Source organism: Sinocyclocheilus grahami, unplaced genomic scaffold (genome assembly GCF_001515645.1).
Source record: "Sinocyclocheilus grahami isolate Dianchi unplaced genomic scaffold, SAMN03320097.WGS_v1.1 scaffold3.1, whole genome shotgun sequence".
Classification (NCBI taxonomy): Eukaryota; Metazoa; Chordata; class Actinopteri; order Cypriniformes; family Cyprinidae; genus Sinocyclocheilus; species Sinocyclocheilus grahami.
This window is the reverse complement of record NW_015505182.1, coordinates 5,582,777-5,610,172: the sequence shown is the minus strand read 5'-3', so window position 1 is coordinate 5,610,172 and position 27,396 is coordinate 5,582,777. Positions and strand designations below refer to the sequence as shown.

The 27,396-nt window shown below is 40.6% G+C and overlaps 1 protein-coding gene across 1 annotated transcript in view; it reads left to right on the top strand.

Moving 5' to 3' along the window:
- Positions 1 to 5,611: 5,611 nt before the first annotated feature.
- LOC107572292 (protocadherin-17-like) overlaps positions 5,612 to 27,396 on the top strand; it is an 87,176-nt gene continuing 65,391 nt past the window's right edge. The window contains exons 1-2 of the mRNA XM_016258750.1: positions 5,612 to 6,101; positions 6,838 to 9,639. Coding sequence (XP_016114236.1) covers positions 7,159 to 9,639 — 2,481 coding nt within the window. The 5' untranslated portion in view covers positions 5,612 to 6,101; positions 6,838 to 7,158. The remainder of the gene's footprint in view (positions 6,102 to 6,837; positions 9,640 to 27,396) is intronic.

Sequence of the window (27,396 nt, the reverse complement as noted above, 5' to 3'; positions counted from 1 at the left end):
TCAGCAGTGGAATCACAGCTGATCTTCCTGTGTCAAGTCAAGTCTCCGCTGATCTTCCCGAGTCTCGTCAGGTCACAGCTGATCGTCCAGAGTCTCGTCACATCACAGCTGATCGTCCAGAGTCTCGTCACGTCACAGCTGATCGTCCAGAGCATTGTCACATCTCGAGCCAGTCCTCGAGTTTAGCCCAGAGAGAGCTCCTGATCCCGAGTTTGGCCCAGAGAGAGCTCCTGATCCCGAGTTTGACCCAGTGTTTTATCTGTTTTAGACCAAAGTCCAGTGCAGGCTCCAGCCCGAGCTCAGTCTAGTACCCGCTCTTGTCCCAGAGCTAAGCCAGCTCCAGTCCAGTGTCCTCTCCAGAATCCATTCCAGAATCCACTCCTAAATGCTCTCCGGTGTCCGCTCCTCCAGAATGCCCTCCAGTGCCCACGCCAGTCCCAGAGCCCTTTCCTGTCCCTGAGTCTTTTCCAGATTCCCCTAAGTTGGCAACTTCTGTGGCAGAATCTTTCACGGCAGAAATATCTGCTCCAACTCCTTCCGAGACCGTAGCAGCACTCTCCCCTGAGCTCTCGGTGTTCCCTGTTGCCTCTGTTTCTACCATGGACTCTAGTTTTGAACGCTCACTGTTTCCTGATGCTTCGGTTATTGCCGCAAGTGCTGTCTCTGAACTCCCTGTGTTTGTTGTAGCTCCTATTGCTACTGCTGCAGAACCTCCAGAGTTGGCAGGGGTGTTCGCTTCAGGTCCTCTGAAGACAGAGGTGCCCACTTATGAACTCTTTGTCTGTACTGACGAGGTCATGGAGACCATCAGTGAATCCTCTGTTATATCAGTCTCGGTCCTAGAAGCCAACCATGAATTATCAGCCCTGCCTGTTACGGTCGCTAAGACTGCCTCTGAATTCACTCAGTGCCCTGCCATGGCCAATAAGGCCGATCCCGAAATCCCTGACTGTCCTGTCACAATTAAGGAGACTGCCTATGAACTCTCTGCCTGTCCTGTCACGGCTATGGAGGCCATCTGTGAACTCTCTGCCTGTCCTGTTATGGCTAAGAAGACCGTTTCTGAACTCTCAGGCTGTCCTGTTCTGACCAAGGAGGTAGATTCTGAACTCTGTAACTGTCCTATCATGGCCAAGAGGGCCGGTTCCATTACAGGACAAGCTCTCTATTTGTCCTGCAATGACCAGGGAGGTAATTTCTGAACTCTATGACTGTCTGACTGTTAACCTCTCTGCGCTCTATGTTCCAGTTCTGCCTGACCTGCCTTGGTGGTATCCTGCACAATTAGCTCCGCTGAAGTGGTCTTCAACTCCGTCCTGGTACTCACCTGCTGCTCCATGGGGATCTTCGGACCCGTCTGCTCTGCTGAGGTGGTCGCCTGCTCTGCCCTGGTGATCTTCAGCTCCCCCGGCTCCTCCCTGGCTCTCTGCTCCGCCTTGGCTCTCTGCTCCGACTTGGCTCTCTGCTCCACCGGCTCTGTCTCAGTCCCCTGTTCCCCTCCTTCCTCATGGACCTGGCCCTCCATCCCTCCCCCTGTTCAGCCTCCGCTCCACCTCCCTCCTGGACTCTGGTCTGTTAAGGAGTGTCTGGAAATCTCTGTCATGATCTCTAGCTGGAGTGCCCATGAGCTCCGCTAGAGGGCACTCCATCATGTACTCTTTACCATTCACTCCAGACTCCACTTCCCATAATCCTTTGCCTAGACACATCATAAATTGCAATCACCTGTCTCTCATCACCTCATCAGTCTCCCACTATAAGAATGGCACACAGATGCTATCACATCGCCGGTGATTGAATGTTTCTTAGTTTATGTGTTTCTAGTTTCCCTGTTTTCCTAGATTTTGCATCTCTCGTGTTTTGAATCCTTGGACTATTTCAATGTTTTGATTGTTTGCTGCCTGCCCAGACCTTTGCCTGTTTGTGTATTACTCTTTGCCTCTGCCTTAGATATACCTTTTTTCCGTTACTGGACCCTGCCTGTTTTGACCACGCTCTTTGAATGAAGCCTGCAATTGGATCCCCACTCCGTTGTCACACCTTTTCGTTACAGATAGATAGATAGATAGATAGATAGATAGATAGATAGATAGACAGATAGACAGACAGAAATACAGAGAGGTGGATAGACAGACAGTTTCAGTAGTTATGTAGGTAGATAAACAGTTCAGTAGATGTACATGGTTCGATAGTTATGCATCAAGATAAACAGACAAACATAGGCAGACAGACACACACACAGATAGATAGATAGATAGATAGATAGATAGATAGATAGATAGATAGATAGATAGATAGATAGATAGATAGATAGACAGACAGACAGACAGACAGACAGACGGACGGACGGACGAACAAACAGAAATATAGATAGATAGATTTTCAGAGGAGAATTTTTAGGCAGGCATAAATAGACAGGCAGATATATAGACAGACAGACAGATGTATAGATAGATAGGAAGATACATTTGAAGTTCTGTCATTTTGTGAGTGCAGGGACAAAAAAGCTCTGATTCCAACACACCCCTTCATTCTCTTACCATCGCAAAACAGAACAAGGGAAGAAGAGAGCAAACGCAGATGAAAATGTTACTGGAAAGGGCAGCTACATTGAAAAACCGCCTCCTCTGAGAATTGTCCTTGGCAGACGTGAAAAAAAATAGCATTTTGTACCACATAAAAGCTTCATCTCCATAGAAGGAAGAGAGAAGGAGAGAGAGATGCTGCTTTTGAGGCAGCCCAGCCTGTCCGAAAAGACCAGGCCCTCGCAATGTCTCATTACCTGAAAAAAAACTGTGCCTTTAAATTGAAATTTAATTTGCAAAATTGTGTTTTAATGTAGCTATTCGCCTCTATCTGTCCAAATGTGGCTTCTGTCGCCGGCATTTCTTAAGGCAATTTAATTGGACTAATAGAAACAGCTGTTAATAGCAGGGCTTCTATTGTGTGGCTTTGGTGGTTTCCTCAAGGCTGGACCCTCAGGACACACTGATAGAGTTTGAAGTAGATTCAGTTGGAATCCAGAAGAGAGCATTCAGCTTCTGCAAGCAACAAGGAGAGAGATTTGACACAACACACACGCAAGCACATGTGCCGTATGGCTTCTCTCAGAAAGTCCCTCAAAATCCGCTGAAGTAATTCACATGCCAGTTTTAGCTTGCCAGTAACACCATATGTATCTTCCATGTTGTCAAGAAGAGGCATGAGAGGAAAGATACAAAAAGACGGATATGCACTCTCTCTTATATCCCCATCCTATAACAGCTCACCATGACTAAGACATATGTGCAGCACTTCTCAGAGAATAGAAAAACCTCATCATCAATGCCAAAAGGAAAGGTCATGTCCAAGGTCAAGGATACGGCAGGCCATATTGAGTCTGAACGGGAAGATTTACAGCTGAAGCACTATCAAACGCTCCTCTATCTGCGCATAATCAAAGGGCATTAGAGACAGAGAAGCTTCAAATGGCCTGCATTACAGAGGCAGCCCTGTAATGGTATGGCAATGGAGAAGCATCTCTAGAATACTAAGGTGCCGTGTGCCGTTATTCACTATGAATTCAGACACCGGCTTCAATCCCCATGTTGGCCGATGATGAGTCAGGCCCATGCGAGCAGCCTCCAATATGAGCCAGTGAAGACTTGCGTCAGACAAAGGCAGCAGATCTGGACTCAGATTTATTATTTGCCATATCAAAAATGATTACAGAACGTGACTGACACCAGATAAATCTCAGTGGATGGGGGTGAGTTCTACCTAAATATCTTTATATTTGTTTCAAAGAATTCCTCTACATGATATATTAATTAAATTGTATTAAATTATAATTATACCAATTTTCGTTTTTAAAATTAATTGTTTATTTTTTATTTATGATTAAATAAAATATGGTTTAATATTGTTTATAATTTATTATAAACATATACAAATAATTTGTATCAAATATTATAAACTTGCATTTGTATAACATTATAATTACTTTATATATTTTTTACAATGAATCAAACATAAATAAATAAAAACATTTAATGTTTAATAAATATACGATATTACATTTGAATTTATCGCTGAAACAATATTTAATATTCAATATAATATAATAATAATATAACAATAATAATAAATGTACTATAAATATGATATATACAGTACATTTAAAACATATACACACAATGTTTGTAATGTGCAGTCATAAACTTCACTGAGACTGAATAACGAGGGAAACTCTATGTGAAGGTTCAAAGGTGTCCACTAGAGGGCCTAATGAGCTGGTAATGTTTTCTGTTCCCTTTTCATCCTTCAACTGCTTGGCACATCTCATAAAGCATTTATATAGCATTTAAAAGCATTTATATATTTGCTTATTATATTTTGTGTTCCTAAGCGCGGAACAGTCTGAAAACCTTGCACATTTTCGCTGTTTTGAAGTATGAAAACCTGTGCAGAGTATTCTAAATACTTTAAAATGCGGCTGCCAGTCTTAAAAGATTTTCTGTAAACGGTTTTGTATTCTCTCTCTCTACCAGACACAACTGACAAACATATTAAAACACATAGACGCTAGCTGAAGTGAAGTCAGGTTGAGAAAGCCATTAGTCTTGAATCTTACATTTCCCTTATCTAATATTAGTTATATTTCTTGAGATTTACACACAAACTAACAATTGAACAGCTTATGTAGCTAATAGGCCTAGTGACTCCTTAGAATCCCTGAATTTAAAGCCAGTTCTAAAAATATCCTTTACTGGTGTTTTTATGTCTTTCTTTAGAGCTGAAGGCCAAATACAACACCAGCACCAAAATGTTGAGGGGGAAAAGAGAAAGAAGACAGAACTTCAATCTGTGAAACTAGCAAGTGTGTTCTTGAAATCTCAATGAATTAAACCAAACGAAGAACTTGTATAGCCTGCATGTTTCTAATCGTTCAATTATCTAGTACGGTGTTGGTTTTTGAACATTGTTAGACGTATATGCACCCTCCACAGCTTCATCAATGCTACTCGGGTAGCTCTTCATCAATTCCAACATGGAAATGTGTTTCCTTTAAACTCATACAGGATATCATTTTGCATTATTATTAATAATGCAAGTCAATAATATTATTAAAGTCTAATAAAACAGAACATTCTATGGGTGGGAAACACTCACCAAATTGCAAATATTCTGAGAGACAGCGACACAAACGTATACAAATGACATTATTTACAGTATACATTACATTCAGTATTCAATATTTACCATCAGGATCTTCTATCTATGAGCGCATTTTGAAGGTCTTAAATGTGTATGTTTAATAGTGTGTGTTTGGACAATCTGGCTACTGAAAACCGATATAAATAAAGGCAGTTTCTTCAACGTAAAGATTTCTAATCCCGCTCGAGCTCTCAAAGTACAAGAGTCTTCTATAAACTCCCGTCTGCGCTTAGAAACGTGACCACAACACTCACATAAAGGACCGCTTTTAGAAGCCCCGCCCACAATTTGAATTCCGAGAACCCGATTGGCTGCGTTACCCCCCTCCTCCTTCATCCATTGGTTGGCAGCGGATCAGTAACAATGTTTAATGCACTATGAGACAGAGTCAGACAGTCAGAGAGAGAAACGCGCAGAGGAGGCAGAGGGGACACCGGCACACCACAGTGCATTTATTCCCGTACCGTTATTGACAGCTGGTCTTAGTGACAGTAGGATTGGACTGAACACTTTCGGTTGATATGCACATTTAAACTTTGGACACTCTTGTTTTCCCCATTTCGGTTTTTGTATTAGGGACTGGACGCATTTATCACGGGGATGTCTCACCCCGCATCAATGCAGTACAAGAAGCTGTTCGCGCTGGTGATATCAACGGTTGTGGATGTATATTTTACGCTTGGGTCAAGATATCGTTCCTGAAGCGTCTCCAGTCTGAGTCGATGAGCGGAGGAGAGTCACTGCATCCTAATTAGCCTCATTAACATTACAAGCGCACTTTTAGGGAGCACTTTATTTTTCCATACAGTCTAGCTGGAGTTTTTTTTCCACTCATTGGGAAGGTGCATGAAGGATGTAACTCGTCTTTGGTGATGGTTGTGTTTAGACTGGATATAAGGCTACAGGTAAGTCTGTGTGATATTTCGTATCATCATCATCCTGTTCCAAAGTGTCACCCTGAAAAAAAGATGATATGACATGTCATATGCTCCTGGAGATGCTGGATGCGCACAGTGCCAGAGAGGATGCAACAGCTTCTTCTCGTGTTTATTCAAGAAGCGCAGTATAAATAACCATCCAGGATTGCGTTTCATTTACTCTGCTTTATGCTACTAGGTAAGAATTGTATTTAACAGCCGGATTATGCCGGTTAAGAGGCTTATTTAAACGCATTTGCATTCAGCGGGTTGCCTTAAGACAGCAAGGTATAGATGTGGCATCAGTTAAGCAGCTGTTTCAGGATGCAGGGACATAGAAAGAGATTTATCCGTTTTTATTTGCTCACCACCTTAATCCATAATTGCGCGTTTGATGCGCGTAACGCTCTTCGTGCCACATGGCGCATCCTCGACGCATTGCTTAGCCTACATGTTGTAAGCAGAATAACACAAACATCCACCTGTGTTCAGCGCTAAAGCGCTCCGATGCATCTCAAGGTTGGATTGACATGCCATCCACGTCGTTCGCCAGGGAATGAGGAATTGCGCATTAGAATTACGCGGTCACACTACAGAGAGAAAAAAAGCGCATATGTCGAGACGCGAGATGTTTGTTAAAATCTGTATGTCAGAATTAAAATCATCAAGTGTAATATTACATGCAATAATCTGATAGAGATTTTTTCTTTTCTTTTTATTACAGGAGAAGAGGCTGGGAAAGGCTATTTCTTTGTGGAAACTGGATTGTGACTATGCCTCCAATGCGCCTGGGCATTCAGCAGAATATAAATTAGCTGTACAGCCCCACCGTTTGTTGTAAAAACTCAGGATAAAGAGAGCCCTGCTACAGAGGAAAGAAAAGAGCATTCAAAGGAAAAGCCCACATAATGACTTTATACATTTTTTATCATGAATTGGCATGTGTGCTCAGTAATTGAAGGTAGAAATTGTGATATTGCCGGGAAGATCAACAGGTCGGAGGCATAAAACGCATCAGAAACCTAAGACACTCTCACTGAAAGGGATGCATCTTTCTGTTTTCCTTTTCCTACTTTTATGGGCGCAAGCCCTGACGTTGAAAAACTTGAACTACTCAATACCTGAGGAGAAAATTCAGGGCGTCATTGGAAACATTGCCAAGGATGCGGAGCTGGAACTGGGAGAGCAGGGGAAAAAATCCAACTTCAGGGTGTTGGAGAACTCCGCCCCACACCTTATTGATGTGGATCCTGAAAGCGGGCTATTATACACTAAACAGCGGATCGACAGGGATACAATGTGCAGACAAAACTCCAAGTGCCAGCTCTCCATGGAAGTGTTTGCCAACGACAAAGAGATCTGCATGATTAAAGTTGAGATACAGGACATAAATGACAACGCACCAAGCTTTCCTTCTGAACAGATCGATATCGACATATCTGAGAACGCAGCCCCAGGCACACGTTTCCCCTTGGCTGCTGCCTATGACCCTGACACTAAGGAGAACGGCCTGAAAACATATCAGATCACGCGGGATGATTATAGCATATTCTCTTTGGATGTTAAATCCAGAGGGGATGGAACCAAATTCCCTGAATTGGTCGTTCAGAGGTCCTTAGATCGTGAGGAACGTAGCCATCACACTTTAATTATAACTGCCACAGATGGAGGGGAATATCCCAAATCAGGCACAATGCAAATTAATGTGAAAGTAACTGATTCCAATGACAACAGCCCTGTGTTTGAACAGCCCTCATATGTAGTGGAGATCCCTGAGAATTCACCCCCAGGCATGGTACTGATAGATTTAAATGCTACCGATCCTGATGAAGGGATTAATGGGCAGGTTACTTATTCCTTTAGCTGTTATGTTCCAGACAGGATCAAAGAGTTGTTCTCAATAGACCCCCGAACGGGTGTCATAAAGATTCAGGATAAAATCGACTTTGAGGAGAACCCAATTATAGAGATTGATGTTCAGGCAAAGGATCAAGGCCCCAACCCAATTCCTGGCCATTGTAAAGTCACCGTTAAAGTGCTTGACAGGAATGACAACTGGCCATCGATAGGTTTCGTAGCTGTGCGTCAGGGGGCGGTTAGTGAAGCAGCAGCCCCAGGGACAGTGATCGCACTCGTCAGAGTCACAGACAAAGATTCGGGCCGCAATGGGCAGCTCCAGTGTAGGATTTTGGGGAACGTTCCCTTCAAGCTGGATGAGAACTATGATAACTTCTACACAGTAGTGACCGACAGACCCTTGGACAGGGAGGTAAAGGATGAGTATAACATCACTATTGTGGCCAAAGACAATGGCAGCCCACCCCTGAACTCAACAAAGTCTTTCACTGTTAAGATCTTAGATGAAAACGACAATGCACCCCGCTTCACAAAAATGGTCTACCTTCTCCAGGTGCCTGAAAACAACATCCCAGGGGAATACCTGGGTTCTGTTCTTGCTCATGACCCAGATTTGGGCCAAAATGGTACTGTATCCTATTCCCTCCTTCCTTCGAATGTAAGCGAGGAGTCTATCACTACATATGTTAACATCAAACCCACTGATGGTGCAATTTATGCCCTGAGGAGTTTCAACTATGAACAAACCAAGTATTTTGACTTCAAGGTCCAGGCGAAAGATTCAGGTAACCCTCACCTGGAGAGCAACACCACTGTCCGTGTCAGCGTGCTGGATGTTAATGATAACATTCCTGTCATTGTCCTTCCGTTACTTCAGAATGACACTGCTGAGATCCATGTGCCTCGGAACGTGGGAGTCGGACACATTATCACCACCGTGAGAGCGGTGGACAATGATTTTGGTGAGAGTGGTCGCCTCACCTACGAGATCTCAGATGGCAATGAGGAACACTTATTCGAGATTGATTCGGTGACGGGTGAGGTACGGACAGCCCAGCCACTGTGGGAGGAGGTGGCACCTGTTGTGGAACTCATCATCAAGGTGACTGACCATGGCAAGCCGTCACTGTCTGCCATGGCGAAACTTATTGTCAAAGCCTACTCCGGGCCCTTACCAGAGGGTGAACCGCGCATTAACGCAGAACACCATAACTGGGACATGTCGCTCCCGCTAATAGTAACCCTGAGTATCATCTCAATTATGCTCCTTGCTGCCATGATCACCATAGCAGTCAAGTGTAAACGGGAAAACAAGGAGATCCGCACATACAACTGTCGGATCGCAGAGTACACTCACCCACAACTTGGCAAGGGCAAGAAGAAGAAGATCAACAAGAATGATATCATGCTGGTGCAGAGCGAAGTGGAGGAGCGGGACACCATGAACGTGATGAACGTTGTCAGCAGTCCCTCCCTGGCCACCTCTCCCATGTACTTCGACTACCAAACTCGTCTGCCCCTCAGCTCTCCTAGGTCAGAGGTCATGTACCTCAAACCCACCGCCAACAACCTCAGTGTTCCTCAAGGGCACGTTGGCTGTCACACCAGCTTCACGGGACCTGTTACAAACACCACCGAGACGCCAGTGAACAGGATGTCAATAATTCAGGTAGGAACGACAACTTATATTCTCCTTCCTTATTACCCTCCATCCCCCTCTCATCCTGCTCTGTCTCACTAGGTCAATACATGAATGGATGAGTAGATGTGTGTGCATATAAAGCAGACAGTGAATCATAGCATGGGGGGGGAGAAGTGGATCACAACTGGTGATAATATGAAACACGAGTCGTCCTCCACCCTTCGCCAGATGCTGAAAAGTACCATGCTATCGTTTTTTGAAATCTAGCTTTGCTCATTTTGTTTCAAGTAATGCGTTAAGAGGAAATTGAGTATGGGACACAATTCTGTTCTGGAGATATTGTTTTGATGTTACCTCTGGTGTGGAGAGATTTGATGCACTGACAGGTTCAGCCCTAAAGGCTTGTTATTTCATAATGGCCGTACCATGATGATTTGCTGCTCTTGCCTAGAATATATTTCCAGCTACTATATTGCAAATGAATAGAGATTTGATCAATCTGTAGTTTCCTGTGGGGCTTTGAATGTAAGGTTCCTACGGTTTGCCTCTTACAGTGACAGAATTAATGTTCTTTTTTTCTGCTATTGATCACACGCTAGGTCAAATAAATACATGAAAATATATTTTCATCCAATGTAATGCAATTTATCTTGACCTCAAACATTTCAATTTTCAGTCTTGACATTGTAACACCCTTAACGTATTACTTAGCAGGTTTGTCTCACCTTCGTACTCAAGAACACTGTGGCAATCCTCTCTCTATTAAAGACGCTCAAACTGCATTTCAACGAAAGAAAGAGCTTTCCCAGATTTCCTCGTTCCTTGCTAATACATCTTTGTGTGGAGCGATTTGGTTAAGCCAGTGACAACTTATGTGTGTCTGTGCTGCTAAGCCAGTTTAAAGTCATTTGAAATCTGTCGTGTTAGATGAGGCTAAAGTCACCTCTTTAAACTCTGTACATCAGGTACACGTGTATGTGCAGCGACTTAGATTATAGCTGGCAAAAATTAATTTAGCTCTCTTTTGCTTTATGCCTTTAATCAATTTTATATACATATTTATTTGTAATATCTCTACTTAAGAACATGTTTTGTATACATTTATGTATTTCCACAGGCTAATTTTGCTTTTTCTCATATTTACTGTTAAAGATTTGAACAAACCTCTAACTTTAAGTATTAAACTTTGGTGACTAACTCGTCCCACAACCCTGTCAACCATGCAGAGGACATTAGCATTGTGGCTAATTAAAAAAAAGTTATATGTGAGTGATTTCAGAGGTGTGAAGCTGGTGTTTTTGTGGATAAGCTTAAATTTGTATTTGCATGTTTTCATGGGTGTCTTGTCATTAACGTTCTCTAGGTCTGTGTGTTTACTGCTGCATGTGTCTGCGCATGATTGTGTGAGCATGTGCGTTGCTATTCATCGCATCCCAGCTGCAGGTCATAGGTCAGAGTGAGGCCCATTATTCTGGGCCCTTTAATAATGAGCAGAATAACTGCAGAGGTCTCATCAAACTGCAGACGCAGGTGCAACAGCATAGATACATGCCCTTTTCTCTCACTATCTTCAACAAGCAAGCTCCAAGATACATACATGTGTTCTGTGTTTACACAGATCCATACAATACAGGATATACTCTCCATTATTTACAGCAGATGTGTGGCGAGAGGCAGATCTGCTATCCTGTTACCGAGCCCGTAAAACAATCTGGCTCTCCTCTCCCCTGGCTTGAAACAGAGAGAGAGCAAGATTAAAAAAGAGCCATAGAAATGCGAATCCCAGTTGAGAGGTTATAAAAAAATGTTAGAAATCCCTCCCTTTCCAGTCCCTGTCGATCGATGTGTTCGGGTGCTGTCATCTACATCTGTCATCGAAGCTAGAGGTAGCCTGAAAGCTGAAAATAAATGGATATATAAACAAATATATATATATATATATATATATATATAATATATATATTGTATAGATACTATTTATTTTGACAAATGCACCTCTTGAACTTTGATATAAAGGTCTCATATCTCTGGGATTGCTGTTGTGACTATGACTGGGAAGTGAATATGTGGATGTGAGGTAATCCAAGAACCTGCTTCCTGCTGGACCAGGATAAGCGGCAGCTGGGTCCGTGTGATAGAGGCCGGAGACCTGGCCCGCTTATATATATATATACACAGAGTCCCCAGTGCTTAAGCATTTCAAATGCTTCCCATCAGGCCCGGTGGCAACAGCGGCAGCAACCAGGAGCTCCTTAATGCTGTTTTATAGTAGCTGATCCAGAGGTTGCAAACAGCTGGCCATTGAAGTAATAGCCTACGTCTGAAATGAAAAGAGGTTCAGGGTCAATTACAGCACCAGAGCGGTCTGCTCTCGGAGAACACAACAGAATGAGGGGTGTAATTCGATTGGCCGAGAAAAGTTTCTTCGATAAAGGGATGTAATAACGCTTAATTGCACCACAGGCGTCCGGATCTATTACTTAATGGCGAACTGAGGTTTAAGAAAATCTTCAGTGGTATCCCTCCAAACTTGTAGCAAGGAATTTTCTTAATTATTTTGTCTAGAGAGCATTTAATATCCACCCTCATGTCTGCAACATACTTAACAGCATATTTGAGGCCAGAAAAAAGCTAATATATAATTGTGGATTTATTTGCAGGGGGGAAAAATCATAACTTAATTTGCTGTTAAGGTGAAAATAACATTTTAACTGTTGGTTACCTTAGTTTTAGAGAGAGGAAATGTGTGTGAGGATGAGCTTTAGGCTGATACGGCTGCTGTGAGCATCAGGGTTGGTGTTCCCGGCTATAAAAGTGTCCCCTAGGTGGCGACAGTCTGCCTTCAGTGTCTTGCAAGCACATTGCAAAGTGAATGAGGCTTGATTTGAATGCACATGCAGTGTTTGCTATCAAATGTATGTCTTTCTGTAAGCGTGACTGTAGAATGATCTTTATGAAGTGAAATCTGCATGCAGTTTGATATGTTTTGATGCTTCCATCCTTCTTTTTTTGTGTTTATCCTAAATAGAGAGGTCAACTGATGCACTTAAGGTAAAACAAGTGAGTAGCAATTGGAGGAGGGCAGCGGGGTTGACACACTCCGGTTATAAAGGTCAGCGGTTGGAGGGAGTTTGCCGACGGAAAATAGTGATGCCTCTCCAGGGATTGTCCATCTGAGCAATTTCTTTCCATTAAATGCACCTAAAAACAGAAAGAGAGGAGTGGAAAATAGATGACAACAAATCATGCTGTTGAGTAACTGCTTTGATATGAGGACTGTAGTTGTGCTTGTGGCATAATGCTGTTGTGTGGTGTGGTGAAGTCGCAGTGTTTCATGGAGATTGCGTTTCTGTCTTCTTGTTTTTGCAAAATTGAGCGATAAAAGCGGCTGTCAGGTAATCAAATTGCTGCATGAGTTCTAGATGTATTGCTTTGGGAACTGAAGCGAAATACTGTCAAATGGCAAGGCATGAGAGAGTCAATGTCTGACAATCTGTTTAGTGCCCTCTTTCTCTCTCGCGCACTGTGTGTGTTTTGCAGTGGGACAGCAGGAGTGAGAGCACAGTCATGCATGCTAATGGTTCTGTCCTTGCATGCTGCATTATACGATGTGTGTGTGTGTTGTGTGTGTGTGTGTGTGTGTGTGTGTGTATGTATGTGTGTGCGCTTGCAAATTGAGTCATAACATTTCCCCTTGATGGCTGTAACAGCCCATTGTTTGTCCACCAAAATTCTCTTCTCTTCTCTTCTCTTCTCTTCTCTTCTCTTCTCTTCTCTTCTCTTCTCTTCTCTTCTCTTCTCTTCTCTTCTCTTCTCTTCTCTTCTCTCAGCGTAGTTTTGTGTACTGAGGCATAGACATTTTGAAATGCATTTCCTCCCTTTAAGTTTGTTTACGGCTTGGAGTTAAAGACAAAAGACTGAAAGAGAGAAATAGGGATCAAGGAGAGATAATCATAAAAGTTCGGAGAGGAGTTCTTCCTCCTCTTTCGGTCCCAGCTCGTCCTTCTTTAGCTTTTGCGTATTAAATTTGTTCTTTCTTCTGCCCTTGGTGTCTTGTTCATATTTTCAGATGGTGTGTTCACGCTGAATTATTGATAGGCGGTTTTGATATACACACGTGATCGATGTGTTCTGCAGTATGCGAGGGAAATCTAAACAGCACTTGTCTGCCAGGCCAAAACGGTGCACATGAGACCCTACAGTAAATCCTGCCTTTGTTTGTTTGATTTCTCCAAGCTTTAGGCCTTCTAGAGTTGCATGGGTTTTATTTTCTTTACCTCGTGATCACTGATTGTGTGGCTGTTTATTGTGTGTGTGTGTGTGTGTGTGTGTGTGTGTGTGTGTGTTCTCAGCTCATTCGATCCTCTGCTATATTTACTCGCTCATTAATAAATCATCAAATTTAACAGAACAAGACAAGACCAGAATGTCGTGATAAACGTCTTTAATTTCTCACACCGCTTCATGTTAACAGCGGAAGAGTGTGACCACAAAACCTCACCTTTATTAAATGGTCTATCAGAGAATGTGTTCATATTTTGGATATTTTCTTTATCCTTCATCTATGCTGCACAAACAGACACTTGTTTTTATTCATCTGCGAAGAAGCCTTGGGTTTCAAGTGCTTTGAATCCAGATTAGAAGAAGGATTGAGATTAGCCCAGTTCTTCGGGAGATGAAAATCAATCCCGCGAAGCCAAAAACGAAGTCCTCCCCTCCGTTCCTCCTTCACGTGGTCGCTGATTTTCTTTGGGTGCACTGGAGTGTGTCAAAACCTTGGCATGAAAAATGTAGCAGGGAGGGTGAAAAGATCTCTGTAGTTTTTTGGCACACATTTAGGCGATTAATTACCACACAGCTGAAGTGTACAGATATGTGTATAATAGCAGAGACATTTGTTGAACTGCATGTATAATGTATGGCAATTCTGGAAATCCAAGTAATGCCGTTGAATTATTTATTGAGTTGTATAGCCCAGCTCCGTCCGCCCTGCGTGGTTTGGAACCCCAGACCCGTTTGGGAACCAGCGGGCCGAGGCCATTAATAACTCATAAACGCATTCGTAATTTTACCCCGCCCTTGTACAGTTCCGCTTGAACGATGGAATTAATCTTGAGAAAGTCATTGTGCCGGAGTTGCTGGGCTAGATTGATGACGTGCCACTGAATGCGCAGACGAATGAATGGATGGATGAGTGAATGATACATATGGTCTGGAGAAATGAACGGATATGAGAGAGGCTGTCGGATTTCTTCCTATCCTTCTTTGTGACCAAATACATCTTATCTCAGTGAATTTGGAGCCAGAGAGACTGCTATAGTTTACAGTGCTGATGTTTCATATTTTCTTTAACTGTATGCCCAAAAATTGACTATGGGACATTGTAGTACAATATATATATATATATATATATATATATACGTATATATATATATAGCTATTAATTATTAATGTACTACAATGTCCCATAGTCATTTCTGTCACGTCTCAAATAACATAACAGCTTTTTGTGGTGGAAATGACAATTAAACTGTATTATCACACATTTTTGCATAATTTGACAAAATTACAGCTTGATTGGAAATGACAATATATTCTCCTAAACAAGTACATCATCTTTGGAGAACATTTTTAGGATTTATTTGTTGTGGTGAAAATTATGCCACAGCTGTGGGACAGTTTTTGACACATTTAGAAATTATCTTCTCATAAATATTTAAATGGTTTATGAGTATTTCAGTCTTTGTTTAGATAGCCATCATAATTTTAAACATTTAATAATTCATATTTGTATGATGGATTTCCATATTTTAAAATTGAAAGTGTGTCTGGGACAAGAGCAGTGCTGATCTAGGAGAGTATAGCACAGATCATTTTAGATGTTTATGTTAGTTTATGTGTAATTTTTGCAAAGCGCAGCAGGCAAGTAATGCTCTTACAGAGCAGGGGTTATTTAATTACTTAAGCAAGCCCTAAAACCTATTCGTTCTGAATGTGAAAAGGAGAAATATTCCGGCAAAAGTTATAAGACCACAAGATTTGACCCTCGAGGCAGAAAACATTGAGGCACTTAAACTAATTTGCTTGGTCAACTCAGGACATAGTGGAGTAAAATATTTTTGAGGAATTGAGCATCAAAACTTTTGGTGTTTGTTTAAATTATACCTGCAACAAAATGTTCTTTTTTTCTATTGATTTCACAGTAAACACCAATGTTCCTCGTTCCTTATCCACAAGGACGTTGCACAGCGGGGTGTTTGGGATACAAATCCCTGTTGCTCCCTGTCAATATTTGTTCTGGCTCCTCCACACGAACAGTAGTGGCTAAAGCTAGCCTTGCTAATGCTTGAGGGCATTGGCGTTGGAGTTGCTGTCAAAGGTTTGGTTGCTTATGTGCTTGTTTGTTTTGGATAGTGGGATAAGCTAACCCTGATGAACATGGTTTAGACTGTGTCAGTGATGTCGGGCAGAGTGACGCCCACATTTCAGATGGCTTATGTTTGTGTGTACACTCCTCTCTCTCTTTTTCTCTGGCACCAATTGCCAGCTAGCCTTTTTAGCCATGTGGCGCTTAGTTTTTGAGACGAGACACTCAATAAGACAACTGCTCTTTAATTAGAAACAAAAACATCATCTGCATGTTTAAATGATGCAGACGCTAAGCTAGAAATCTGCTAGGTTACATGTGTCAAATGGTTGACCTCTGCCCTTGTTCCTTCCCTCTGAATGATGTAGCAACTTGTAAATAGTTAATGCTAGCTGTGTGAACAGTGTGGCTGCTAAACACAAAGCCAGAATCAAATTGCAAGGCCAGAATGAAAGAATCCAAGGCAGGAAAACGAATAATTGAACACAAGGACTACGTTTGTGCTGGATTTAATGAATGAAATGAAATCCCACACATTAGCAGATAGTGAAATACTACATTAACACAGTAACAGGTTTGTTAGACCTGTTTTAGAGCATTTTTGCTTTATGTTGTGCTGTTTTTTTTTTCTTTTGTACTACGTAGCACTGCTTTTTTTGCATCTTGCGCATGAATACCATATTTTAAAGATGCCAGGCCAAGTTAAAATAAGTTTCTTGATTGGACTCATTAATGTGCTAATTATGAAAAGACATTGAGGTTTTAAGATTCGCCATCTTTGATACTTACTTCAGTTGCTGTAGTAATAGGTGTTCATATTTATAGCACAGATAGAAAAATAATTTGACTTTGGCTATCCATTTTTTATCATTTACTAATAATTGTGTATCGTAAATATAGTCATATTAAAAGTTAATTCGTACACATTCATTTGTTCTTAAATAAGTTCTAATGTTAATGAGCGAATAATATTCTAAATGAGCGACTGTGTGCACAATGTTATTAATTTGCATAAAACACCAAACCCAAACCATCTCCGTATAAGGTCTTTCTTTTAGTTTTTCACCACTCTCAGCAAATATATGATGCTCTCTAAAGTTGCATGATTTTGCATATGTGTGGTTTCAGTTGTTCTAAAATTTTAATACAAAAGTTATTGATCAATTGTTTGTTCTTGAAAGCATTTGCATTCAGATTTCACACACAAATGTGTGCATGGTTAGTGATTAAGAGCCACTATTCCAACCACGACTTCTGTAAGCTGTTGTATGAACAGGCAAACCACAAGTCGCACCTGTTAGTAATTGCGGTTGTCAATTCCAAACTTTGTAGCCAAAGAAAACAGCAAAAACTTCTGCAAATTCTGCTCTTAATCAATGCGAACAGATCGTTTTCTCTGCGTCTTCACGGCAAAAACACACACAGCTGTCTGTTGCTGCATGTTTGGCCATAGGGAAGCCAGTCCTCACAGCTCTCTGCTGCGTTCTTACTCTATGTGGCAGAAATCGTGGAGCATTGTTCAATCACAAGCTGTGCTTTCAAGCACTATCTCTCCTTTTATTATTTGCATATTGCGTCCATTCCCCTGCAGGGCCACTCTAGACAGGGAGGTATACCAAGAAGGGTTCTTGGTATACCTCCCATGGGGCAGCTTCTGCTAAACTGTTTAAATGGCAGTATCCACTTAAGGCCGTGTTTGTTTACTTTCCTTTAATTTTTTTTTTCCACAAAAGACGAAAAGTTCGGACATCAGCATTAAAATTCACAAAGCACACATCTGGGAATTGACATGTAGAAGATAACGATAAAAACGGCATCTTGTTTCAGTGTCAAACGATGTGGAACATGTTTTATTAAGTGTTGGCAGTTGTCCAATCAACAGATCTTTTTTTTTTCGTTCGACAGATGTGTTCTTAGGTACTTTTTCACACTGGGAATTGTGGTCTTTTTTTCTGTGGGAAGTAAAGAGAGATCAGCTTTCCACTTCTTAACGGTCTCCTTTTTCTCGCATCATGTCATTTTACGATTTGCGGAACTCTTTTTAAATATCCAACAGACATGTTGTTGGTTGCAACGTCCTGATGCCATTAATGTTGTCAAAGAAAATAGTAATTAAAGAATTCCCGCTAGCATAAACAGTAAATTTGCACAGTTCTTGTCCGCCTCAGGGTGATGTTCGAACAAGTTCTTCATACTCCTCTCGTCTCTTATTCCTCACGCTTTAGTGAAATACCTAAAGATAGCTCCTGGCTCTAGGCCTGTCTTTCCAGTGAAGTGTTGTGTGCAGGAAGATGGCTCTCTTTCGAGATATCGGATTGCCATGTGACAGGACCAGCTGGTAATATAAACCCTGCAACTGTGGCCCGGTCAAGTTTAATGAGTGAACTTGTCAGCGCTCATGTTTTGTACACAGTCTTACCTGTCTACAGTTACATCTTTTCACCTGCACTGATGGGCTGAGGGCTGTCAGCACCCAAAGAAAATGGCTGGCGGTTTTTATGGGGCTCTTATTTCTGTTTGTTTTTCTTAATCCTAGTAAATAGAGTGGGAAAATGCTTGACTGGCAAAAACCTTCTATCTGTTTATGGTACTTTTCTTCTGTCTATTTGTTTTGTTTTTCTCTCTGTCTGTGAGGGCGATGTCCTTTTCTGTTTGCTTAAGTTCAATAATGCAGCATTCATGCAGAGACATACAGTAAGACATATGTATAAGGTGACAGGTGACACTACTCATAGGAAAATGAATGGGAGAAACTGTAATGCTCATTATGGTGGCTGTAAATGTAGGAAAGTTCTGCCTTTCCATAAAAATATGTCCAATTGTAGGGTTTATTTTTAATTTACTCTAGAATACCAGTGCACTTTTAGCAAGATCAACATGATTTTTTTTAATCTATTTGTTATTTATTTATTTTTCAACTGTGATTCATCAGATTCCCTTTCATGGGAACTTCGAACTGCGTCCTCTAGGGGTCGCTATGGGGAACGCCTCGTCGTGACTCGTATCTGAAGCATACATTGAAAAAACACCAACTCGTTGGCCGGCGACAGCCATGACGTCACTACCGGTGCGACTACAGTATAAATCGGTGCCGGGAGCTACACATCGTTCACTTCTTCGTCTGAAGCTTGCGTCCGCAGCATGGCAAGAAACCTAGAGGACGCAGTGTCTCGTTCCCTACTCAGGGAACCATGGTTACATAAGTAACCCGAGACGTTTTATTTGCTAATTTGAAATATGTTATTGAATATGTAATCTTACGTTTACAGATTTTAGCCTATTTCCTCATTCAAGAAGGAAGCTGTACTATTTTATTTTATTTTGTTTTATTTTATTTTATTTTATTTACTGTTCATACATCAATAAAGTTTGCCAGAAAGTACTATTACTTTCATTTATGATTAATGATTTACGATTAAGTTTATGATAGTTGACTAGGTTATGGGGTGACCGGTTTGTGTGGCAAAACTATTTTTCCTATCATTCTTGGTGGCAGCAGAAAAATGCTAAAATATATATTGATAAAGCATCAGTTATAATTGTCTGCATTTTCTTTGCTCGTCATGTTTTTCCTTACTTTGTCGAGAAAATATGAAGGTGCCCAACTTGAACCAAAACCTCTTGAACAGATACTTGGATTGATTTTTGCATTGTTTTATTTAATCAGCACAGAAATAGTATAAGATGCTGGCATATTATAAAGCATTTACTTTTACAGAGAAGTCAGAAATCATGCAGATAATGTTGATCGTTCTTCAGTTTAATACAGTAGACAAATGCAAGGTTTCTGAGAGTAGATTGTAAATCAATGCCTCACTCAAGTATCTGTATTGTATCACAGCACTTAAACACCGGACTGAAGATTACTGTATAGCTATCCACTTATATTTGCAAAAACAGTATATCAAAACATGCTCACGTTACAAACAAATAACAAAATGAATGCGCCTTGAAGGATGCACCATCTCTCCATCATTCTTGGCGCCCTTTTAAAGTTAGATCAATCCACAGTCTCTGCACGATTGATTGATCCAAAGAGTGAGAGGTTCATAACTGCCCAGGCCAGTCAGAGAGTTGTTTTCTAAAAGACCACTAACACACTCGGATCTGATAATTGCAGCCTCGCTTTCTCGTACATGCTCTCTCTATGCTCTTGCCATTTCACATTAGAGGTGCAATGGCTCATGTCGCTGACGACCAAATCCAAATTTCTGATGATTAGATTATCTTGTCACCATAGCAATCTTCACACCTTTCCGTCAATTGATTTGTTAATAAATGAAGTGGTGCTCTCGAAATCTGTTGCCTCCATTCTGAGCCGGATCTAAGGTCAGTGAATATGCAGGGCTCAGCGATGCGAATGCCTTTCCAGCTGCGTGTTTTTAAAGGGATAGTTCACCCAAAAAATGGCATTTCTGTCAGAATGTAGTCACGCTTATGACATTCCTTCTTCTGTGAAACACAAAAGAGGATATTTTGAAAAACATAATTGACTTGACATGGAAAAAACGATTCTAAAATATAATTTTATATGTTAAAACATAGTTGCTCATATCTTAATAAAATAGTTTTGCAAGAACCACAAATGTCCTGGCTTGTCCTAAAGTTTTCCGTCTCGTTCCTCGAGCATATCTATATATTTTTATGTCTGTATGGATAGAAAATTGGAGCATAAGAAAAGCCAACATGTTTAATTCCTTTAGTATTGTCTGTAGAACATAACACCTAGGGCCGTCGCTAGGAATTCTGGGCCATGTGCACTGAATTTGCTATGGGGCCCCTTCAACATCACGTTCAGTGGAGGAGGGGTATGAGTTGCGATCGTAAAATGTAAAATAACGTTCAGGGGTGGGGGCTGGACTGGGGTTAAAATTTGGCCCAGGACAAATCGAGCCCATCTGGCCCACAAATTCTGCCTTGAATGTTTTGATAGGTCATAGGGCCTTCAATTGGAGTAAAAAAAACAATAAATAAAACAGGACATAAACTAATACTGATAGATATTACTTAATTCATGACAAATGCAACAAACTTAATAATGCATTTTTGTCACATAGAAACGCACTTGACAGTAATGCATTGATTTTGAGCTAGACTGCTGGAAAGTTACTGCTAATAAATTCTGTCATCATTTCCTCACCCTCATGTCGTTCCAAACGACTTTCTTCTGTTGAACACAAAAGAAGATTTTGTAGAATGTTACCAAACCCTTTTGGTTACCCTTGATTTCTACTGTATGGACAAAAATTGAATTTCTCAAATTATGTTCCACAGAAGAAAGAAATTCATACAGGTTTGGAATGACATGATGTTGAGTAAATTATGACCATTTAAATTTTTGGGTGAATCTCCTTTTAAGAACTTTATTATTTGTAAATAATAAACACCTAATTTATATAAGACACGGATATGTATCTTTAATCAGGCCCTTATTGAATTAACATTTTACTTGAATTAAAATTAATTAGAACTAAACATCTAAAAAGAAAGAAGTTATTGCTTAGAATCCAGAGTTTAGCTGACTATTGGGGGCCCCTCAAAAGGGGGGGGGGTAGTAAAGTTTTTTTTCTTTGTTTTTTTTTTTTTTACTGATGTTGAGTAAATGATGACAATTTTCATTTTTGGGTGAATCTCCCTTTAAGAACTTTATTATTTGTAAATAATAAACACCTAATTTATATAAGACACGGATATGTATCTTTAATCAGGCCCTTATTGAATTAACATTTTACTTGAATTAAAATTAATTAGAACTAAACATCTAAAAAGAAAGAAGTTATTGCTTAGAATCCAGAGTTTAGCTGACTAGTATTAGTAGGATGGGGGTCACAAGTAAAACCATGGTCCTCATTACCATGGTTATATGGTTTTTAAAATAAATAACAAGGAATAATAAACTATACAATTTCTAGTTAAAAAATGAAACATGAACAACCTACAATACATAAAATTTCTATAAAATCTTAAAACCTTTTATATATATATATAAAACCTTCTATAAAATTTAAATATTTCGCAACATGTAATAACATTACATTTATAATAAATCCATTTCTGCCAACACATTTCGGTGATCGGCCCACTACTCGAATGGAATGTCCCGGTGTTCCCGATGGCCAATAGGCGATCGCGGGCCCCCCAGACCTCTGGGCCCTATGCACTCTGTCACACTTTTCCCCCCACTAGCAACGCCCCTGCATAACACTGATATTGTAATTTATGCCGAAAGTCAAAAGTCTGCCTTGTCTTAATTACAGAACATAATTGCAGCCCTAAATTGATTTAATACTGACAAAATTGATCAGACAAGAAAACGACACAAGGCAAGTTGTGAAAAAAAGATGAATTCAGGACAGAATCCCACCCTTAGCGCCACCATTCCGAGGAATCCGAGGCAGGAGTCGGTATTTTCATAACAAACAAAAAGGTATAGCGAAGCCAAAGCAGAGGTCACTTTCAAAACAAAACAAAAAAGAACTCATATGGCATTGTATTCAGAACTGTTGGGAAGGCAGGATGAGCAGTCAATCATTCCTCTTTATAGGAAAAAAAAGATTGGAGGGCTGAAAGGAGAGAGAAATCTATTGACTCAGACCCTTTAGCTCCCTCAATCTCCCGTTTGAAGGTGGAAATTGAAGCGCATTTGAAGGCAAGGTTGGCCGAGTTTATAGCTTTAGATTATGCAATTGTTTCTTCAGGGGTTTGCTGATTAATTCCATACTCTGGCTGACAGGTTCTTAATGCACAGCGGACAGGGCTGCTGCGGGACGTTCTGACAGCATTGCATTAAGCAAACCTCGCTTTTCTCAATTTATACGCACGCATAAAGAGAGATGCATGTAGCTGACCCTGAGAGAAATAAAAATGGAGAGAGAACGAGTCACCTTGGAGTGAAAGACAATTGTTCTGAGCGCTGCCACAACTGTAATGCACGCCGGCTTTTATGTGCGAATGCATGTGTGTTTTTGTGTGTGTGGCATCTTTTTCTGGAGTTGTTTGGAGAGCAGTCTAGCAGCTTAACAATGCTTTCTTTCATTACTATATTGAATCATATTATATATTTAATTGTGGGCTTCGCTTATGAATTGTTTATCATCTCCCCGTGACCTAAATTCAAGGCTCTGTTTCTCTGTTGAGTCAGTTGGCAACATTTTAATCTTTATTAAAGCATTTCAGATTGCAGAGGAAGGCTGCTGCGCTAATGAATGGAGTCTAATGGAGTCTGGTCCCATGGTTTCTGGATTCTATGCCTGGCTCATGCTCCAGGAGTGGATATGTTTAACCACCCTCCTTTCCTTATACATCGCAAAATGCTCTAGCTAGTTTGGTGTTTTTTAATTAGTGCTGCTTGCTCTAGGGCTCATGCTATCATTCATGCTTTGGGATTTGAACAGACACCTAACCGTGAGAACTGCATCTCGGCATGAACGTGACCACCTACAGTAAAACCCTAACAATCACCCAGACCACCCTAGCAACCATCTGAATATTACTGAACCAAAAAACACTAGCAACCAGTTTGAAATGTGTCAGCAACTTACAATAAGTTGCACTCACATTAAAAAAAATCTGGTTCTATCTATAGTCTTTGTGGAAAAAAGAAAACATCCCGTTTTTGAGATCAACAGCAACACACAGTCTCTTGTTTCTCATCTAAACTTCTACTAATGAATCTTTTGCTGTTCACTGGGAGCCTTCAGGAGATGATCAGAGATGAAACTGCTTCTGCTGCACTGCTTTAAGCTCTGTGTTGGACATAATATACTCTGAATTGAGTGTACTTTGTTTTCAAACCACCTTTTTATTTAATACATTATAAAAGCGTTTTCACACGCCGGCCTGATGGTCTGTGGAGATTGTTCCTGCATGATGGCGGTTTGGCATGAAACAGCCTCTATTTTGAGAAAGCGTGTGAACTGCTGTGTTTGGAATTTCAGGGAGAAGGGGAGGAGAAAAGCGATATTTTATTCCCTGAGGCTGTACATGTCACAGATGCGGTTCGGTGATACCAACACAGACAGTCCATGGACATCCTGTTTTAAACTTCTCATCTTCTTTGAAGAAAAATGAAAGCTTCCAATAACAATAGCTGTGCTCATCATAAAAGCATATGAGAGATGAGAGGTAGCTCATATACTCATCACTGCTCCTTGATGCATTAGTATTTTCAGCATTCAGACCTCTGAGAGGGTTACACATAAATAATCCATCATTTGTGCTGCAGAGATCAGGTTCCTTCATTCATTCATATCGGACTTCCCGATAAGTGCGTAAGGTTTCTTAATACACACACACGTTTAAGATCACTGGTTCTAAATGGATCCTTCGCATTCTGATACATTTTTGGGGAAGTCCGGGGAAGTCGTGGCCTAATGGTTAGAGAGTCAGACTCGTAACCCAAAGGTTGCGGGTTCGAGTCTTGTACTGGCATGGATTGTAGGTGGGGGGAGTGAATGGACAGCGCTCTCTCCCACCTTCAATACCATGACTGAGGTGTCCTTGAGCAAGGCTCCGAACCCCCAACTGCTCATCGAGCGCCGCAGCAAAAAAATGGCAGCCAGCTATCTCCAGCTGCTAATAATAAGTATAAATACAAAATATATAATACTAATAATATGTATAATGTATCATGTATTTTATTTTATTATTATTGATTATCAGTGTTGGGCAAGTTACTCTGAAAATGTAATCAAATTACTATACTGATTACTGATTACTCCTTTTAAAAGTAATCACGTTACTGTTCTGATTACTTTATTTCAAAAGTAATTAGTAATTAGTTGCATTACGTTACTTTTTTTCTCCGTGAAATTTATGAAATCCCAGCATACACGCACCCGATAAATATTTCTTATTAAAGCATCAACATTCACAGAACACTGTTATTTTTAACTAAAGCAAGCGGCTGCTGTGTGCATGGTTTGGCATGGCAGAATGCCAGCAAAGTGCGCTGCATTTATAATCTCTAAAAGACAGCTCAGTTCTTCACAATCTCACAAATCTCTGTTATAACACAATACGTATATGCATAATGAATCTTTCATAATGTCTACAATTTGTGTGTTATAATGAGAGGATTCGTGAGCACGCAAATGTCAGCACTGCATTGCTCAATGCTGCAAACACGTGTTATAGCCTAAATAGAAACTCTGCATACGCTTGCACCTGTTAATCATATATATTCATTCATGTTGCTTTTGTGCAATAGATGAATAACAATGTATTTGTTTTAGATATTTTATGTTCAGATATTTCTATTTTGCGAGTCCCGTGAATCATTTTATTCTTCCGCATCCTGCACACACACGAGTCCCTGCACTCGCCTATCTTGTCCCGCGCAGCACTCTGTTGCGTCTGGTCTCACGGGAGCAGGTCTCTAATCCACTGGCACTTGACTCGACAGTGCGTGAGCTACATCCTTTTTACAATCTCTAGATTATAAAACACTGCATTCTGTCAGCAATGTAACGCGGGAGTAACATATAGAGACCTCGGCTTGTAACTATACTCTAATTACTATTTTGAAAATTATAACGCATTAAATTACTCAGTTACTAACAAAAGTAATTAAATTACAGTAAAGCGTTACTACCCAACACTGTTAATATAATGCATATATTGTATAAATAATAGTATTCTATATATACACATGTAAAATATGGTTCCAAAAATGCTGTCTAAATTTTAAAGTGCCCTTATTATGGATTTTTGAAAATTACCTTTCATGCAGTGTGTAACAGCTCTATGTGAATGAAAACATCCTGCAAAGTTTTAAATCTGAAAGTGCACCGTGTATAAAGTTATTGTCTCTCAAAAGAAAGCGTCAACTCTGAATCATTTAAACGAGTCATTTTTAAAACAAATCTCAAGCCCTTTCATGTTGACATCAACATTAAACATTAGCATATTGCCCGAGCGCACAGAACTGGGAAAACTTGATTTTCACATTGGTCTGAATGAAAATGCAAATTCATTCTTTGCCACTAGGTGCCGCTTTTGGAGTGGTAAAACAGCTGTGTCCCCGGTAACGGCTGTACACAAAGCAGCACTGCGCCCACAAATGCTGCTTTATCAGGCATGATGAAATGGAAATTAAATCCACCAATCGGACCAATCACCGCAGATTAGCGTCACGCAAAGAGGGGTTTGGAAAAATGAATTGTTGAGCGAATCGTTTGGGAGTCGTTGAGCAAATAAGATAAACATAAATGCATATTATAAGAAAATGAAAGTGTTTTTGACCTTGCATGCATGCATATGAACCTTTCATAACCCATAATAGAGGCACTTTAAGACACAACCTTAGTGCTTATTTATATAGTTTATTCCGCATGTACCGTATAGTGACATTATTAATTTATTGTTGCAAATTTTAGTGTTCTGGATTATTGCGGCAAATCAACAGTGTATACGATTGCTTCTGATTTGTGTTTGCAGGTCATTGCCAGAAATTTCTTAAGATACAGGTCTATTGTTCTGTCAGATAATCACCTCACAGTTCAGTGCTTTTTCTTCCATTTTGTCTGAGCATACATTTCAAACCACTTCTCTCCTGCTCTCTCTCTTGCTCTCTCTCTGTCTTTTCACTAAAGATATATCCTCCCTGCGCATTAGAATCTGACAGGTCAGTCTTGTTTCTCATTCAGCCCCAGTGCTGTTTGTTGCGCAAACTGGTTGGATCGCGTACCGCAAAACAAGCTTTGCATTCAGCGCACGTTCCTGCGTTCCCTGCTCGCTCGAGCCTGTCACGCGTGGTGCGTCACATCACCCAAGTCTTTACCTTACCAATATTAATGCAATAACACCCCTCGGCCCGAGTCTCATGCCTAGGAGAGAGGTAGATATAAGGAGAGAGAGAGGTGTATTGCATTTTTGAATGCTGTGTCACAAAGGGCATGGTGCACATGCTTGCATTTGGGGATTTGTTTGTGTTTTTGTGCTGTTGTGCTGTTGTGCTGCTTACAGAGTAGCGATATGAGAGCTGTTGTTTTTTAACAACAACCCTGGTAATTGAATGCCCTGGATACTGAGTGCAGACTGTATTGTTTGATTTTCAGATGGGCCAGGTGTCAGTGTGAATAAAGCACCGCTGTAGAGAAGGTTCATCACCAGCCCTGGAGAGGAGAGAGGGAGACGGGGGAGAAATGGTGGGAAAAAATAAAAGTATACAGGCAGAGCGTTTATATTCTCAAATACACCCAAAGACTCACATAATTAATCAGCAGTACTCAGACACAGATGTACGAAAATACAGAGAATATATTTCTCGTTCAACCCAACAAGCATCCGACGATACCCTACATTTTATGTTTATTTCACTCGATCCACCACAAAAAAAGTAATTATATTTTTAGCACCATGTTTTTTTCCCCAAAGAAATATGTTTGGCATTTATTATTATTATTATTATTATTATT